Source organism: Drosophila teissieri, chromosome 3R (genome assembly GCF_016746235.2).
Source record: "Drosophila teissieri strain GT53w chromosome 3R, Prin_Dtei_1.1, whole genome shotgun sequence".
Taxonomy (NCBI): Eukaryota; Metazoa; Arthropoda; class Insecta; order Diptera; family Drosophilidae; genus Drosophila; species Drosophila teissieri.
Window position 1 is genome coordinate 14,143,471 of NC_053032.1, and position 19,748 is coordinate 14,163,218.

Consider the following 19,748-nt stretch of genomic DNA (forward strand, 5'->3'; position numbering starts at 1 on the left):
ATTTATATATTTTAATTGGTGGGCTATGAGTCCGATTGGCAAGTGATAATTCTATTTGCCGACCAAACGCAATCAAAATTAACTTTTTCATTTGTTGTTGATTAACATTCCTAATGTACTCCCCGTGTTGTCATTACATTTGTGAAAAATTTCAATTTCAATTTGTGATTTAGAGGGGTATAGTTACCCCAAAAACTTTTTCAATTTACGCCACTGCCTGTTAATTATGAGTTTTTAACTACAAATCAGTTGGGCGAAAGCAACAAAATTGTCTTGCAATTAAGGCAGCGAATTAAAAACTGAGCAACGGTTGCCAGATGAGCAGCGGCAGCAACAGCAACAGCAAAATGTGAATGAATTGGCTCGATTTGCATGAAAATTTCATAAATATGTAAGCCGGACACTGGGTACCCAACCAACACTGGGTACCCAGTCCAATTGAGGAGCGTGCTCAAAAAGCGGGTGGAAAGCAAACAAAATTGCACAGCCCCCAAAGGTACGAGTAATCAAAGCAAAAATTACCTAATTAACATAATCCGCAGTGGCCAAATGAGGCGGCTCCTGCTCCTCTCCTCTCAAGCTCCTGGTGGCTTTTTTTCTCCCACTCGAGGGGGAGTTGTGGGCGTGGCCAGTCGGTAAGGATGTCGTCTGGTTTGGCCGTTGATTAGCGCTGCCTTTTGCTCTACACTCGCATTCGTGTCCTGCGTTTGTCTGTCTGCGTAAATCCCCTGTGATAAGTTGTCTAGGACTTGATCCTGTTCACGTTTCTCGTTCTGATTAATATGCACAGACGCTTAAATTTCGCTTTCGCCTTGCTTTCGGTTTATTTTCGGGGGTTTTGTTTATGGTTTATTCACTTCGCCTGCTGCTTGCTTTAAGTCCTTTTCCCGGGCACTGATGCACTGCAAATGGATATTTCACCGTGAGCTTTACGAGCTAGCTTTCACCTGCTTTTGCAGGCGAGCGGAAATGAGCAGATTCTTACGCACACACACACACACACACACACGCATAATGCACACGCATACATGCAACTGGCGGAAATGAGTGGAGCACGCGAAATTCTTTATCCGGCATGCTCGCAAAGTTCCATGAAGTTTTTATCTCAAACAATGCTTTATAATGTTTATTTTGCTTAAAAAAGACACCTAATAAAACTATAAATTTGTGCATTTCAAAGCTTTAGTATTACAATTCTACTATTCTTTTGGGAAATCTCTAATGCTGTTAAACGAATGTGAAATTACCATATCAAAAATGTATGATGCTGTCCAAAACCCTACAAACTTGATTCTTTAAAGCATTATTGAATATATATAATATATCTGACATCTAAAAATAAGGCACGAAAATGTATATTCTGAAAAAAATCCTCTCACTGAATAAAGTCAGTATCATAAATAATATGTTGGATACGAGGATGCTCCAATCCCAATTCCCATTTCGACGCCTTGCCGTCTGCTAGCTGGAAAATAAAAGAAATATGTTGACATCTCGCCTTTTGCTACCGGAAGTTGGCTAACATCACAAATACCAACGCAACACGCACAATACAAACACACGCAAACCACACAGTTCAAAACAAGCTCGATCTGCTACCTGGCAACTTTTTATATTTATTTTTGGCTTAGTTTGAATCGCACAGTTTCTGGAGGCAGTTAGTTAGTTAGTTGTTTGTGGCCTCTTCACACGGCACTTGGCACTTGGCACTTGGTTTTTGTTTGGTTGAATCGACGCTTTCTCGGGTCGCGTGTCCTGGCCTCGATGTATTTAGCACTAGACTGAGCTGCTCACTCGGCCAGGACATGCTTTTAAGCCATCCGCCGGAGTTCGAAATTCGAAATGGTCGCTGGGCGCCTGCGCGGTTTCTCTTTTCTATTCGGTGAGCACCAGGCTGATTTGCTCTTCAAGCTGCTGACTGCGTTTTGTTATTATTTTGTTTATGTCCCTGTCAGCAGAGAAGTGCCTGTGTGTGTGTTTGTCATCACCTGTTAGCATTTGCGAGTCCTTGAAATTCGGCTCAGTTTCTTGCACAACCTGAGCCACCAAAATCCACCCACTCGTTCCAGCCGCCCTTTGGTTTGGTTGGCAGAGGCTGCTGCTGAAATTGTCTTTGTCATTATGTAATAATCACAAAGACACACGCACACGTGTTAAACTTCAAATTAATTGCTACCCAAAAGTGTAGGGATATGTGGGTATGGATATGGGCATGGGCACGACTATGTGCACAGGGTCCTTGGATGGACATGGCAGGACATTTTCTACTGCTGACCGCAGCTCAAACACCAGGCACGTTCCCACTTTGCATGCTGCCACCGGGCACCAGGTTGTGTGGAATATCCAGCACTGAAGGTCATGTAATGATAAGGTGAGTGGGTGTGGGTGTGGGTGGTCCAAACAGGGGGCGTGGCAAATATGCGTTCAGGTGTTGTCCAGGTGCAAGCGACGCGCAAAAGTCATTAAGTGTGGCCTGCAAAGTGTGATGCAGCCGACAACTGAACAAACATAGGCTTAATTAACTAGACTGCTGTGGTACTCTTTACACAACTAGCATATTTTAAGAAAACCTTAGGTCGCAACTAAAATCTAAAACTGATCTATATTTGATTAGAAAAAAGCACATTTTAATCTTAAAATATAACCACATCTGGTACTCGTTTTATTTACAATACCGTTCTTACATATGTAGCCAAGTTGATTACTTTAATGGGCCTAAACATAATGATACAAGCTACAAAGTACCTAAAAAATGGCATTGAATTTTAAAATGTAACACATTTCTTCTTATTAAAGTACAACTCGGTTTGGTGTCTAATAATTCCGTGTGAGCCCAGCAACTTGCACTTCGTGAGTTTCAAAGTGCCATCATGACTTCCAGACTTCGAGTCCTCAAGTTCGGGCCATAGCCCGACTACCCTGAAGTTACCGCTTATAACAAGAACATCAACAACGCCGTAACGAGGTTCATGTTTAATGGCCGTGCAGTCGCAGTCTTTCGGATGGAGTAAGGTGTTGTTGTGCCGGAGAGCAGGATGGCCATAGGAGGGGGCCGTGTGACTATATCCACAGTCCTGTCGGGTGTCGGGCCAACAAATGCAGCTACAAAGGCAGCCCAAAAGACATGCACTAATATCGTGTGCTGTCCGTGTTGCATGTCTCCCCGACCACGCACCTTGCCCCTGCGTGTGCCATGTTTTTGGGCTTACAGCTTGAACCTGACACAGAAAATTGTATTTTAATGACGGAGCATAGCGTCACTGCCAACGACAGGGTACACGGTACAGGAGCAGGAGCAGGAGCAGGCGGAGGAGCAGGAACAGGGACACGGACCGAAATGCCAGTGGAGACCCCATTCAAGACGTTAATAAAGCGACGCACACGCAGCACAATCCATGGGTGTAAGGTGCAAAAGGCGCAAAAGGGGCGCGGGGTAGTGTCCTGGACCTGCACTTCCAAAATGAAGTTGTAACTGCCTGAAATCCGGCTTTTCGGGGCATGGCTGACATTTTTTGGGGGCATTTCGCCAGGAGCAGGTGCAACATTAGCAGCCTCCAAGCGAAAGCCCAGGGTCGAATGGCCCTGCATTCGTGTTCCATTCGAATTCCACTGTTTTCGAGCAGGGATCCTGTGAAGTGTGCTTTTGACTAGCTTTGCATTTTATCAGGACCCTCGCTTTGTGCACTCGCAAATTTCCCTATGTGCGCTTGAGCCTGGATGTTGGAACACAAGTACACTTGTTTATGTATTGCAACAGTCATAATTATTGTTAATGGCCATTTGCGTTTTGCCATGCAGAATGGGTGTGCCTGAGCGGAGTGCCCTCATCTGTCTCTATCTGCAACTGTTGCATAATTGATTAAGTTGCAAGGGGTGCAAGAATGCTTCAGAATTAAAACAAATGACCTATTGTTGTAAAAGAGTAGCCCTAAAACGAATGGTTATAGATCACGAGATAATATATATATATCTGGATCTTCTGCCCTTCATTATTATACAATAATCGCTCTATGCGAGCTTTTTAAAAATCCATTTAAGATTTGATCTGATTTGATTGATCCTTCAGCATAAATGGTATGTCATTCCTTAAATATCTCTGTCCGAAATTGGGTATTGCCAGCGAAATTCAATCACCATTACTGACATCCTGATTAGTCCTGATACTTAAAAAATATTTTCAATTTTCAGTTGAGTCCGAGGATAAGGAAAACGAAAAGGAGCAAAAGCAGGATGAGGACGAGGACGAGGACGATGACTTGGATAACGAAGAATACGGAGAGCAGGGTAAGAAAGGGCAGCGCTCAACGCATAAATCTGCGATAAATATGAAAATAATTTGAGGAAATTTCAACTAATAAATGGCATTTGCCTGTTTTCCCACCCCGTTTCCCTGCTCTCATCCACCGGCTAGATAATGGACTCACCGAGAAAACGTTCAAATTTGATGATTTCGCTCGCAGGTAAATAGGCCTAGGACTAGACCAAGTACCGCCATCGCCCCGGACCCATAAAGTTTTCGAATCAAGGCCAAACCGCTCCTGGACACTTTTCCATTTGGGGGAATACAAACCATGGCGTGGGATGGAAGAGGGGATGAGGGGCCACATCGCTTAAATTTAACTGCTGTTATTTGAAAAGTTATCATGGTCGACCGACCGCTCGGTTGAACGGCGGTTTTGTGCCGTGATGGTCGTGTTGAAAATTGTAATTGTATTTTTAATTGAAAGGCAGACCAGAGAGTCAGTGCTCGTGGCTACTAATTAAGGATTAGTGTCAGAAATTACTTGTGCCAAAAGTTTTATGGCCGCGAACGCGAACTCGAACTCGAACTGGAACTGGAAACCGGCGCACACAGATGCCGCGGGCAGCTTAGAACGGCAGCGACATCACAGGAGCAACATCCTTCGCAGAGCAGCAACATCAGCTCACCCTGCCACAACAATTATAATAAAATGACGTCAAGTTGGTTGGCCCGTTGAATTTTAATTGTGCTGCCATTGCCATTGCCATTGTTGTTGCAAATGTTTCTAAAACTTTGGCGCCGAGTGTGGAACATTTGCGGTTGCCGCGGTCGATGATGTTTTTGGGGTGACGGCCTGGATAAACTCTTAAATCATAATTAGTTAAATTTAGCATAATTTGATTTGAGTTTGGTTTATAATGGCCTCCGTCTCTCCTTTCTCCCTTCTCCTTTCTCCTCTAGACTGCTGAATCCGAAAATCGTCCGAGCTTGCACTTTAGTCCTGTCGGATTGGGCGGACATACCCACTCGATCCTTGAAAGCGGCTGTAACTATTCTACATCGCATTGCCTACGGCTGCAAGTGTTCGGGAATGCTTTTTCAGGTGAGATTATCTTAGGTTAAGAATATGTTTTCATTGAATTTTAAATATTTTCTTATACCATAAGTAGTGGATGCAATCCACTTTTTTAAATCCATTTAAGCGACCTGCACATAAATCAAAGTCAAACGCAAAAAACAAATGCCACAGCTTAGCTGCCGCTCATTTTCCTTTTGCCATCCTTCTTTTACTGTCGCTGCTTTCATTTCATTTTTATGGTAATTTGTACAAATTAAGCGGACCTTTTTTCTATTTGTCCAAAGCCACAAACGATATTTACTGCCTTGCGCGTATATATACAATTTTTTAAGCGGGTTTGGCGATGGGCTTTTTTCGGTCCCTCCGCTGTCAGCTGGAATTTGAACTTTTTAAGCCTTTCACGCGCTGCCTTGAGCCACAGCATCGGTTGGGTTCTATAGCGACTCAAATATTCAAATGTCTGTGTTTGAGTTGGTTCGCGGCCCTTGGAAAGGAGTCCAACGCTTTGGTGCTCCAGTTGGACATTAAATAAATTCGCAGGGCTGATTTCACCACTTTGCTTTAAATTGAATGTGACCGTTTCGTTTTCTTTTTCGAATTACGACAGTCCTTACTTTTTGCTTAATTTTTTAAATAATATCTTAAATTCACAGCTTAAAAATTTGGTTTACTCTTCTCAAGTTTTTCTTTGTAGAGCATTTAATTTTCTACCTTGCGCAGAGTGCTTCCACTTCTTTCCGGATTTCTTTTCAACTGCTTATGCTGCTTTTCACGGCTGGCAATTAAACTTTTCTTTTCGGGCAGAGTTCATAAATCACATTCAGCAGCAGCCGGCTGCGCGGCCTTCTCCTAACCACCCAGCCCCCCAGCCACCCATCCACCCACTTTTCCGTTTTCATCGGCTTAAAGCGTTGCTTAAAGCCATCGGTCTAGGCTTCCAACGGGCAACAGAGTGGCATGCAACCACTGCAGAATGACTGCGAAGCGGAGAATGGCTAATCACTGGAGCGGCCAGAAACGGCATCGCATTTTGGGGGACAAAGCCGGTGTCGAGTGTCTCCGCCTTCCGCCTCCCGTCTCCCGCCTTTCGTCTATCGTCTTTCGCATTTCGTACTCCGTGGTCCATCATCTCGCGTCCCTCCGTTCAGGCGTCATGGGTTCCCTATCAGCATCATCTAAGCCGGCTCAATGTCTGCTCTGCAAAAGCGACGATTAAAAGGACGAAAATGACTATGACGATGACGAGAATGAGGAACGGAGCACTGGAAGAAATCCTCCTAGAGCCAACGAACTTATCAGCTTGAGAATGTACTGCTCAAAATGGAGAAAATCCAAATTTTTTATTTGTATTATGTTCTTACATTTCTTTACTAAAAAATCGAGGAAAAATGGTTAACAAATTTAGTCGGTATTTAGTTAGGCTTCCACATCAAAATTTTCAAACCGTAACGTAAGTCTTTAGGAACTTGAAAAAGCGTTAACTAAATAGAAGACCATAACCGTTTTTCCTGATGTAAGCCTTAATTAACATTAGTTAATTTTCTCCTTTTTTGGTAAGCTGGTAAGATGAGGTTTTTGCCTCAGTGAAAGACTGCAGCTATCCACGTCCATGAGGCCATCAAAAGGAGTAGACTGCTGCTTGCCAGTCTGGCCACAAGCAAAACAAAAGTAGCATCATATGCAAAGTCAAAACCACTAATGGGTCTGCGCAATCATAGGATAAATTAAATTCCAAATACGGACGACGACAGTCGACAGTCGAGAACGATACAGGGGTTTTCGGTGGGTTTGGATGGGGAGGTGGCTGTTTTTAGGGTTAGTTGTCCGGGTGCGGGGTGGCAGTTATAAAGTTTTTGCCAACTGCAAATGATATCTTGCTCAGCAGAGAGACAACCGCAGGCGGCAGCCGCAGAGGATTTCAAATGGAGGAGAAGAGGGACGAGGTGGCGGCTGTTGAGGCTGTGGCTGTAGCTGTGGCTGTCTTTCCAGAAACTTTTCATTTGAATTTCAAGCACAACCTAACCAGCGTTTTACCCGCTCTCCACACAGGCCAAGCTGTTTCGCATCTTTCAACAAGTCTTCAGCGTGGAACGTGACGTCCATCAGGAGGAGCTGCGCCGCCTGGCCATCTTTGTGGTGCGCAAATTTGTCGAGGTGGCCCCGACTAATCCCAAAATCTATGCGGAGTTATTATTTTACAAAGGCATCAGGGAGGCCAATGAGCTGGAGTCGGGCTATTGTGACGCCTACGAAGCGTGAGTACGGGCTACTTGGCCATTGTCTCCTCATCTCTGAGGTAAAAGCTAATGGAATGGAATGGGATGGATGGGTGGTGCCATCACAATGGCCGCATGATTGACTGAGCCGGAGCTTCATCGTCTGTCGTTTAGTTGGCACATGATAAATGATGGCCAGCGGCGAGAATGGAGTCTATTGTATTTGCACCCCACGGACAGTAGTGAAAGGGTCAGATCATTTGCATGGCAAGCCAAAATTACGGGGAGACAGTGTGCTGAAAAGTCCTGGCCCTTCATTTATCGTATTAACTTTACTTGCAGCGGCACCAAAGGAGCCTGGAGCGAGGAGCAGGAGTCGGAGCTGCGCTTCCTCTTCGAGGAGAACCAGCGCAATCCTGAAACCGATAAGGGTAACTATATCAAGTCTGCTACTATAAGCCCATGCAATCAAAATTTCTAAAAATACCCGAGTCTTTAATAGTTTTTCGGACATACATAGTTAATTTTACTCAACCATTGAAGTACTTTAAAAATCCGGGAAATACGCTTTTGCTCGCACTGCATCTGCATTTTTCAAAGCTGCCCTTGAGTGTGAATTAAAAGTTGATTCGCAGTAAGTGAATGGAAGCAATCAAAGCTCCAGCACTCGAGCCACTCGAAAAGGCAGCAGGCAGAGGAGGGCCAGGAATAGACGGAAAACAACTACCCAATTGTGTCTGTTCTTTCAGATGTGATTGATTGGATTCTGGACAATTTGGTCGACAAGACGCGCAACCGCCGCACTGTCCTGAAAAAGCTAAAGGAACTGGGCCTGCTGTTCAAGGCGCCCACCAAGCGTTCGACCAAGTCCGCCCAGAGCGGCAAAAACGTCTGGCAGCCGGAAGAGGATGACGAGCTAAGGAGCTTATATGATCAGCATCGCATTGAGCCGGGTAAGTGGACAATCAGTTTGAGTATACAGAGCTGAAGATGAGTGTAGGTCCTGAAACAAGGGCACGCAACTAAATCCAAATTGATTAGTTATTTGGGGCATTAAGTACAGAAGTCAGTTTTTGATTTCACTTGCTATTTATTCTTTCAGACTGCCTGGAGCGAATCGTCCATGAGTTCGCTGAGCGGCGCACCAAACAGCAGATCATCAAGCGAATGCTTCAGATTCATTTGATAGCGGATAAATCCGAGATTCTGCCCGCCAAGAAGGGGCGTGGCAAAGGCAAGTCCAAGAAAGAGCAACCAGAAATGGAGGGCGAGGGTGAGGACGATGAGTACAACTTCGCCGAGGAGCCCATGTTCGAGGAGCAGGGGTATAAGAAGCCTAAGGCCAAGCCGAAAAAGGCCCAGAAGCGCCAGGTGGTACGCACACCATTGCACGTAGGCACCATCAAAGCTCTAATCGGCCAGGTGGATTCAGAGAAGTATCAATCGGCCATCGAGTGGCTGCAGGAATGCCTGCAGGACGCCAGCGAAGATACCGAGGAAGCAACTGAGGACGACGATGGCGTGCCTCTCCTGCCACTGATGCAGGACCAAAAGGATGCCATGGAAGATGCGGATTTCCAAAAGGTTCTGGTCTCCCTGGGCATGCAGCCGCCGATTTCGGGAATGGAAGCCTACTGGCGTATTCCCATATATCTCAATTCTGCCGATTTGCAATTACGTTCCAAAATCCTGGCAGGAGAAGAGGTGGATGTTGAGCCGGAAGACGAGGCTGCAGACGAAGACGAAGATGAGGAGGGAGAGCAGGATGAGGAAAGTGAGGAAGAGGAGGACTTCCTTGAGAAGCACAGCAGGCAGCGGCAGGAGAACATAGCAACCCAACAGCAGCGAAAACTTGATAGTCTTATGTTCAACCAGAGCGATGACGAAACCGAGCAACGTGCTCCCCCAAAACCCAAGGACAAGCCCAAGGCCAGCGACAAGAAGGCCAAGCGAAAGGTCAAAGAGAAAGCCAAGGAGTCAAAGGACTCCGATGATGATAGGGCAGATAAAGCGGAGCTGGAGAAACCGAACACGGATGATTTATTTAACCAATTGCGAGCCAAGCGAGCCACTAAAATCAAACTGAGCGATATGGCTCTAAATGAGTCAACAAATGCCGCTCAAGAGGCGGACGACGATGCATTTAACTTCAACTCGGAGGACTATCGTGCCCGCCTGCTGGAACTGGAGGATGAGGAGCAGAACGCCGAGGATGCGGATGCGGATGAGAATGGCGGTGACAAAGAAAACATTACCAATAAGTCCCTGCAGCGTGCACGTCGCGTTAATGTAATTGACTCGGATAGCGACAACGACGATGATGGCGCCTTGCCTGCCGACAAGACAAACAAACGCCCACGCAGCGACGACGATCGGGATGACGAGGATGGGGATGCCGGCCACATGGATGCCAATGCCGAGGAGGACAGCGACGAGGAGGCCAACTTTTTGGCTCGCAAAAAGCCAGCCAAAGTCGATGGCGAGCCGGCCAAGCGGCGTCGGTTGGCCATCATCGATGACGATGATGAGGATGATTTTTAATGCACACCCGTTCTGCTCTTGATTTTATAGCTCACCGGAATGGAAGCTCGAATAAATGTAACTTTTAATTTGCATATCGGCCTTTGTTTGTTCCGTTTTCATGTTCGTCCGAGAGTGTATACTGTGTATATGCGTATTGTGATTCTTGCAGGAGAGGGTATCAAGTGGGTATTATCTCACATATTGGGACTCTTTTTTTGCTTAAAAAGTACATAGGTCTGATATTCATATCATAACGCTAAAGACGCTCATAGTTTGTTATATTGTCTAGAGTTTCTTATTTGTGTCTCGAAATTAATTACCTAACTTATAAATTGAAGAACAACATTTTTAAATGGCTATTTTGCATTTAGCATGCTATTTACATTATGTACTGCCTCCTGTGGCAGCCTAAGGGTATCCACATGGCCAACAAAAGTCAACCGACTGCATTGTAACTGTCTGGCAGCAAACATGGCCTAGACCCCGACGACCCTTCCTTCGGAATAAAGTCCCTCTTGGCCAGTTCTATTACCTCTGCCATTCCCCCAGAAGACTTGATGGAATTCCATGGTGGTCCATTGTGAGCAGCACACACTGCCCCACCTCTGGAGCCTTTTGTGTGCCTCTGCTAATTTGGTGGCTTTTGTTGGTCCGTTGCTCCAACTGGGGTGAGCACTCGCCATGCTTCGTGCAATGCATTTTGTTAATTTCTGGCAAGGGTGAGACGGTTCAAGTCCCAGGCTCCCAGGCTGGGCTCCAATTCGACTGGCAAAAGGCATGCACTTAAGGAAATCGCTTCAATTATCGTTGCGACTTTATTGGAGTCGGTTGTAATGTGTATTTTATGGAGGCTACAATGCATACAATGGATTTAAAGTTCTTATTATTGCGAATTTACAGTGGGTTTGTTTCATTGCTTATAAACCTATCATTCATAAGATATTTTCAAGGGAATATACTGTGAGACAGTATTTATATTTTTTTCAAACATCCTTATGGTTATTTTTCAGGTGTATTAGCAACGTAAACGACTGCATGCAAATGCTCCGCATGAGCTCTGTGCAATGGCAGTTGCAATTCACACACAATCCACATTGTCGGAAGAAATAATCACACTTAAATGCATTGCTTTGTAGCTGCTTCTAAAAGGGGAGCCAGAGAGCAGCACACAAGTCAGTGGCCAATGGCCCCGGCCTTATTGTGTTTTTATTGGATTTTTTGGGGCTGCACGTCTAACGAATTTGTGGTGCGTTCTGCAGTCAGAGAGGAACTTTTATTTTGTGACACTTTTATTGGAAATTACTCGGCCACAGATGAGAATGCGGTTTGATTGGGAAGAGAAGGCTCTTAAAAAGCAAATTCAATTCGATTCAATTCAATAATCAGAACGCACTGTCTGGTGTGCTTCCGCTTCTGGTTGCAACGGGGCGTATGCGTGATGTCGCACTGTTCGGATTAATGAAATTAAGTGCATAAATTTGAGCGGGATGCGAAGAATACAAGCCCGTGCATAAATCAAAACTCAGACAGGCAACTTAAGTCTGCGCTGGCTTAGGCACTTCATTTATTTTGCAGCAGAATTAAAAGGACACGACACACGTGTGTGGCACCTGCCAAGGAGTAGGACCCCCGTCTCCTGCCCTTCGTCCTGCGACATGTCACATTATTAATTTCAAGATGGCGCGCACTCAATTTAAAAGGCAGCAGCGAGTGAGCCGGTGATGAGCAGCTCATAATTTATTTCATTAATTTAATCAACCTCCTTGGCACATGTCAACTGCATGAGCCCTCAGAAGAATGCCACACCTTTTTATGGAGATAGCGTGGAGGTTTTGTACAGCAGCGTTGAGAATAATAGCATTTCCTTTCATCGGAACTTCTGACTTTACAGTCCGAGGGAAACACCTCTATTTATGCTTTACTGATGGTTGATATGAAGGGTACATATTATTAATTTATAAGCTTGGAGGCTTCTTTCCTACAAGTTAACTAACTATTTTCTTGTCATTAGCTGTGCGTGTAAGTGTGTCAAAGAGGTTGCCAAAGACAGCAGTAATGGCAGAGGCAACAGCAAGCATCATGTTTAAAATCACTTAATACATCGTAAATTATGATAAAGCGTGGCCTGGGACTTGAATATCCTTTTTTTCGCTGCGCGGAGGAGCTGTTCATTAAACCGAGTTCACCGTGGAATGTGTGTGCGTGAGCACAATAAAGCGTAACTGCTTTCATTAGGGCCAACATAACAGAAAGAGTTATTGCCCGGCTTTTCACACGCTCATTTCCATCATTAGAACAAAGGCCGAGCAGATAGCGATGCCAACAGCTAACAGCTAACAGCCAGCGGATTAACCTAATCTGAGGACTATAAAAGCGGCTTTATTGTGACATAGACACTGGCACACATACTCGTACTCGTACTCGTACACACACTTACATTCGCTGCTCGCAAAACTTGCGACTTTTCATCATAACGGGAATAAGGATGTCGCTGACAAGGACGTGGCATATGCAGATGATGGCGTTGTTTGATGAGTTCGCTTTGCGCTTCCCCACTCCCATGGATTTACTCGATTTTTCCCAACTTTTTCTCATTACACTCTTGCAAAAGTACAACGTTCCTTATGAAACGTTTACTACGAATTTCACATTTATGCTTAATAAAATAGATTCAATGTAGCGTAAATAGAAAATCACGGGAGTGTGGTGACCAAATGAACAATACAGTCCAACTATTGAACTTCCGGAATGCTCAGTAACTCTAAGTTATAATGCAATAAACAACTTAAAGCTCAAAAAAGTAATTACTCCACTTTGCAGTGTATTTGAGGATATATCTGCGATCCTATCATTTTTCTTCGTTTCCTGTTTCGAGTGGGCGTTTCTCTTTGCATGAGTGTGTTGGTGCCACTGGCACATGTTTTTCTAACAATCACACAATGTTTATACAACAGAAACTTTTTATATGCCGCTCATCTTGGCTCAAATTGAAGCAGATTTGGGCAAAGACAAAAAGCGCCTTTGACGTGTGATAAACACAATGCCAGATTCGCAGGATTCACAGGATTCACAGGACTCGCTAAAGGAGAACTGCGAGCAGAGAAGCACTTTGGCAAAAACTTCACCGACTGCCTGTGGAGAGGTCCTCCCCTTTTCAGTTTTCCCAGTCTTTGTTGTCACCCGATGACAAACACAGTTCAGTGTCCCGTCTTGGCTTTTGGGAAATCATAACAAAAGCAGCCGGCAAAGTTTGTTTTCAAAACGCTGAGGCTAAGATACACTTCGTGAAGTGTTTACACTCCGGATGAAGAGGCTTTGATTAGCAACTTTTTGCTGAGGAGTTTCTCGGAATCCAAGTTCATGAAATAAATAAATCTGGCTCATTAAACATATATATGTACATTTAGTTTGAAGATATGGTTTCTTTCCCAACAAAGAACAAAAGCTCCCATAGCTTAAATTATAAGATCCCTTGTTTTCCTCAGTGTTCCTCCCATGACTTCTATTTTTAGGAGCTTTGTTTTAGGGCAGCAAAAAGCATGCCTTAATCTGCACATGTGTATCGTACTAGTAAAACGAGTCTCCTTTTTTGGGGACCTTCCTCAGGACACCTAGGGGCGTGACTCGGAAGTGTCAGTAAATAATTGTAAAAAGCGTATGTCATGCACTCTTTAGCCCGGCCCACTTCTGGCACAACGACAGCCTCGAACGGCCTTTGTTAACCCCAACGGATCGAAGTGGCTAACTAGCTCGAACCACCCGAAAATTCACCCTGTTTGCGAGGGCTTACGCACGAACTTTGTGGACACTTTTCCTTTACGCCTGATGATGAGGGTTGGGCTTTTCGGGCTGGAACCCCGAGTTTCGACTTCGTAAGCCGACTAATTGTTATTGTAGTTTATGTTGTACCCGGCATAAGGGGCTTTTAGTGACCCTCGTGATCCCGTATACGGGACTTATCGTTTCCAATGCTCGTAGGGGCTTAGCTTTCTGTTGGCCGTAGAACGCTTATAATTAGCCTAATGGCTGCCAACTTGGCAGCGGCTTTTTCTGCCCGATTTTGTGGGCGCTACTAGGCACTACCATAAACAGACACATGATTTAGATTGGTGCTCCGCAGTCGGTTGGGTGTGGGGCTTTCTGCATATTTTGATTTTGCGCCAGATATTTTACACTTAACGAGTCATAAATAAATGCGCCTCTTCGACGTCTGCGCTTTTCGACCCTCGACTTTTGCCAATTAAAACATGAATTATAAGCCTGAACAAATCGCTAAGAAGTCGGCCGGCAGTCCGGGCATAAATTCTCGCTTGCCAAAAAGTTTCCTTTTGTCTGGATTTATGGTAGGCGAAATGTGGTTGGATAGCGAATGTGCCAATTTCTTTTTGGGCGAGGTGGTTTGGGTGCTGCTGGTGGAACGATTCTCGTGATCTGCTGAGCCTGGAAACTTTTGTCCTTGTTCGGCTTTCTGGGGAGAGGGCATTTTGGGAAAGTTTTGGCTCTTCGGATAAATCTAATTGCTGTGGTCAAAGAATATTACGAGAGTTATTCACAAGCTGCATATTACATGACTTACGCACAAAGTCAATTTACAAATGATATATTTCATTGCCCTAATTTATCCAATTTTCATGTTCTTAAACTTCTATTTAAAACTTTGCAATATATAACAATTGAAACATCTATTTGGAAGACATCATGCTCGAAGGGAAGTCCCACTTTAACATTGGCTGCAGTTTGTATAATTTTATGACGCGTAACCCTTTAAAAAAGTGTCATAAATGCTCTGAGAACATGGTTTTGTGGAAACAAATTGGATCGTCGGGCTTTACCGAAGCCCTAACTGCAAATATCTGGTATTTGCACATTGCAGTTGCATTCATTGAAAGTGGCGGCTGGTGGGTGGCTGGGCTGGATTTCATGGGCGGCAACGGGGCGTAGTTGGTAAATTACCGGCGCATTGTGGAATGCATTTCATGTGCAATAAATACATAAAAGCTGAAAATTGCCACACCATGATGCATGGGGGACCGCAGCGGGAGTGGGAGTGGAAGTGGCAGAGGCCGTTGACACGCCCCTCCTCCAGTAGCCATTCAGAAATACACACCGAGATTTTTACCCACACCTTTGGCCATATATGTACACGGGCAATTTTCCCAACCATTTTTTACTACACTTTGCAGAGCTACGCGTGCAGCCAAAACAAGAAAAAAGGGAATTATGCAAAATTCAAGCCTCAGTGATTTTTATTTATGAGCGCCATTGGACAGGGCCTGAAAGTGGATGAGGTGGCCAGGAGAGTCGGGTAGAGCTCCGAGTGAGAGTCATCGCATTAACAGATTCCCGGCTATAAACCAAAATTATGGCGGCGACTCTCGATTTTTATTTGCACTGGCGTTGCAACCTTGTTGATTAAATTGATGATAATTGCAATCGCAGATCGAAATCACTGCTTCCAAGGGGAGTTCCAAAAATATCAAATAAATATAATTATAAGTTTACAAAACTTTTAAGCATGGAATTACAAAAGAAATTTGCCAATAAATTTACAAGTGTTTTTATTTCATTTCCTCAATTTTCCATTTCTTGAAGATACTAAAATTGGCACTGCCTAATTAATGATTTATTTTTTACTTTCAAGCTTGAATAATTAATAAGAGCTTATTTAATACACTTACTAAGAACACCCCGCAATTCAACCGAAATTTTGCGTATTTGCCCAGACGAAATGGCGACGCAGGTGTCGGTTTGCCGATTGTCAGTTGGCATTTAAATGTCGAAAACAATTTCCGCCGTAGCATTTTACAGCCGAGTACCGTGTACGAGTATAGTGTATAAATCAGAGCCGTAGCTTCTCGACATTTGCATTCGCTGATAAATTATGGAGCACCTGCTTGGCATGCAAATCGGCGGTGGCTAAACATTAAGCACTAAACAAATGTGGAATTTGGCAACTGTGCTTATTTTTATTCACCTCTGTGGCGACGCGTCGGGGAGAAATATGTTTGCCATTTTGTTTGCCATTTTTAATGCTTTCTTTTATGTTTCTGTGCTCCGGGCTCTGCGATTCCGCAGCTACGTGGCATTTGCCAACGCTGCGGGCGAGTGCGTGAGTTTACGGTTTATAGGACTCCGGAATACGTGGCCCGCGCCCGGGATTACGTTTATAATCTGCCGCAACTTTGGTGTGGCTGTTGGCCGGCTAGGCGGTGGTAAATTTGCAAAATGCGTGAGCTGACTATCCGGTTGCGATTTGGGATAGGCCGTTGCAATCTCTAGTCGCTCCAGTCGCTCTGACATTTAATGGCCGCAAATAAATCCATGTGACTGGCAATATACCACTGCAGGTGGGTTTTAATAAACTTCTGACGTGGGATCGATATCTCGGTTTGCCATTTCCCTATGCGGGGCCAACGTTTTGCAGAGGCTTGGAAAATTCGTGGGATAAATGCCAGCTGAGTGGTCTGAACAGCATACTATCAAGAAATTAATTAAGCCCCAATAAAGGACACCTAAAAAAGTGTCTAACTGTCAGACAAACGTTGACCATTGGACACTGGAATCCTTTTACCCATCTTTTTCAAATTGTGTGACAGGCTCTTCTTTTACTGAGGTGTGATATGTGGGGTTTTCCGAACAGGACCAAGTATATGTAACTGAAAAATGAACCCAATACCCACCCACAACCCACTTAAAAATATAAGTATTTAGAAATAACAAAAAAGTGATCAATTCCAAAGCTTATTATTATTTTGTCTTATTGATATATCTTTTGTATTTATATTATTATCCTTCTTGTACACATATGTATGCCCAGTAAACTATATGAAGTTCTCAGAAGATGCTGATCTGTCATCCAAGTTTGGAAGGTTGCACAATTTTCCTAATCAAAAATTGAGCTATTCCCTTAGAAGTCAGAATAAAATTCCACTGCCTCTCCAATTGAATCCAACTGAGCATGTGGACTTATTAATATGTGAATAACTATCGCCCGCCGCAGGGGGAGGCATAACAACAAAAAGGTTAAGCTAATCAACTGCTCAACGTTTAACAAGGGTTGCTGGCCAGAAAATCCTCAAGTTTGCATGCCAGGCGGTTGAGCAGCTGCCTGATAACAAGATTAAAAACCTTTCAGCGTCGGAAATTGAATTCAAATTCGACACACAAAAGTATGCACAGAATTGAGGGCTTTTTCATTTTTACCCCCGTCTTTCCTTTTTTTTCTAGCCGCCCAGCCTCTGTCTCGTCTTGGCAGCAAAATGACAAATCGAGGCAGGCAGACTGCAGCCGTTGCGGAGGCAGGGCAAACATGTGAAGAAAAGAATGAGTAAATGCCACTTGGAAGTCAAGCAGGCAGTGCTAACAGTCAGCCGAAGATAGGGACGTGCCCACCACCAGTCCTCCTCCCAGTTCCAATCCCGCACAGGCAGCCAGGCAGCTAGGCAGCTAGCTAGGCAGCCAGCTAGTCAGACAGTTGGGCAGGGCCAACAGGGCGGACAGAGCTCACTGAACGGCTTACGGCAACTTCGCTTATAACTCATACGCCTAGTGGGCCCGGAGTGGGGACCACGCTATGCGGCTCAGTGATGCCGCCAACGAATCAAACAAAAACTAGACAGCCTGAATTGGAAAATATTTAAAAGGTTATTTTTCCCTTTTTAGAATTAAACATTAGGTTATAAGTAGTAAGGCTGATAAAGCATCATACGTGTTTAAAGACAGATTTGAATTAAGTTTAATTTAATATCAAGTAAAGCTACCTCAAATTTAATACCTGTAGTTATCGGTTGCAATACATATTTATACTTTAGTCTTCATTTTATAAAACTAATTTTCTAATCTTAGTTTAATATGCTTTTCATAGCATTCAGTTTTTGTATGTTTTGCCTCCAAACTGGCATGTCTGCACTTGAAACCTGCTCAGCATAGTCGAATTTCAAGTTTTAAGTATTATTACATTCCTTTACCCTTTTCAAGCGAATTTGTCTGAGTATGTTTTACCCCTCCGAAACCCCTTTATCCAACTGCTGACTGAATTTTTTTTGTATTCCGAATCCCCCAACTTATTATTATTGACTTTTGGCCCGGGCGTTGGCGTCGATGTTGGGCTTGACTTTGGCGTTTTCAAGTGCACGTGTCTGGCGGTCTGCGGCGTAGTCTCTGCAAACAGGCCGAAGGCAAAGTTCCCATACAATCGCAATATATAGTCAGATGTATATGTGATGAAGCTATTGAGCCAACATCTTTCACTGCATTGCGCCCTATGAAGGCACTCCCTTCTGCGCCGCCTTTCTTGGCACTTTATTTAGATTTTTAGTGGCATGTAGCATGTTGTGCTCGCCCGCCTGGCACATTCACTATTCATATTTGCACATTAGATTATTGCATGCCTAAGCACATCCTATGGGCCGAGGGAAGAAGGACGATGGATTGTGTGCACTTTGGCTTAAGTTGCTGCTTGAGACTTGCACAAATATTTGCCATTTGTTGTTGCCATCGATGGCGCTGGGAAATATCAAATAAATATTATTTCCAATCTTGGCTGCATATCGTTCTTGTTCTGCTTTTCATATTTGAGCACATTCTTTGTCAGCTTAGTCTTTGGCGTGCGATTCAAGTGTTTGCAAAAACCACTTGACTGCAAGGATTTTTTGACATCCAGGTGTCTGTGGGCTCTCCAATTGAGAGACAAGTGTTTATCACTTCTGAAAATATGTTTGTGTTTACAAATTCCTCCTCTAATCTATCCCCAAACCAGAAAACAGCGAGCATTCTGACCTCATGGGAGTCTGCTGTATTCGGCTGATAGGACCATAAAGCACAGCTGCTCTTGGAATCAAATGGGACTTATGCTGGGATTAGTGCTTTCTGTTGCATATGTTGCAGTCTGTATAAATTATTAAAGTACCAAATGCTGAGCTTAACTCGGTGCATAGGCAATGAAAAATGTAAGATTAAAATCGAAGAAATGGAATGCGATTAGAATGTACTGCTAAAATTCCCTCAAATTAAACACAAGAACATATTCCATAGTTGGCAAGAGTATATACATATACCCTATGATAAGCTGTGCTAAGTAGTTTGAGAATAAAATTCAGCAAACATTTGAAGTTTGTTTATGCTTAGGTGACTGTACACATGAAGTCGTGAACTAATTAGAACAGCCAATTTTTCTTTGGTAAATGTAAACTCATCACGTAAAGCATAACAAAATTCTACACCGTTATTTTGTTGTTTTCTTTTAAGAAAATTGCAATTTGGCAAAAGTTTGTGATAATCCAGAAGAGCTGAGATAATTTTTGTTGCAAAATTGCCGCATCAAGAATTTACAAGCCCAAGAAGTTGGATGGGTAGCATGCAAAAGGGCAAATATACAATATGTATACAAAACAACTGTTGTAAAATTTTTGTCATACGAATGCATAAATATTTCAGCCGAACAAAGGACCAAAAATAATACCAAAAAACAGGATACGCAGGCAAGACAACTGAAGTGCGGCAGGGTGGTTTTTCCGCCTTTTTACCACCTACAGGACATTCTAAATTTTCAACAGCCCTTTGCGTGTGTATGTGTGTGTGTGTGTGTTAGTTTATGAAAAAACATTTTGTGGCCACACAGATGTAATGGCTTACTGTGCGAGTGCCATATAATAAGTCAAGTACAAGTGTGCGGGTCTGCGCCTGTATT

The 19,748-nt window shown here is 43.9% G+C and overlaps 1 protein-coding gene across 1 annotated transcript in view; it reads left to right on the plus strand.

Moving 5' to 3' along the window:
- The window catches only part of LOC122618967 (protein timeless homolog), a 75,094-nt gene extending 64,942 nt beyond the window's left edge, over positions 1-10,152 (plus strand). The window contains exons 12-18 of the mRNA XM_043795566.1: positions 4,189-4,284; positions 4,412-4,460; positions 5,204-5,345; positions 7,371-7,576; positions 7,880-7,968; positions 8,287-8,490; positions 8,640-10,152. Coding sequence (XP_043651501.1) covers positions 4,189-4,284; positions 4,412-4,460; positions 5,204-5,345; positions 7,371-7,576; positions 7,880-7,968; positions 8,287-8,490; positions 8,640-10,078 — 2,225 coding nt within the window. The 3' untranslated portion in view covers positions 10,079-10,152. The remainder of the gene's footprint in view (positions 1-4,188; positions 4,285-4,411; positions 4,461-5,203; positions 5,346-7,370; positions 7,577-7,879; positions 7,969-8,286; positions 8,491-8,639) is intronic.
- Positions 10,153-19,748: the final 9,596 nt, after the last annotated feature.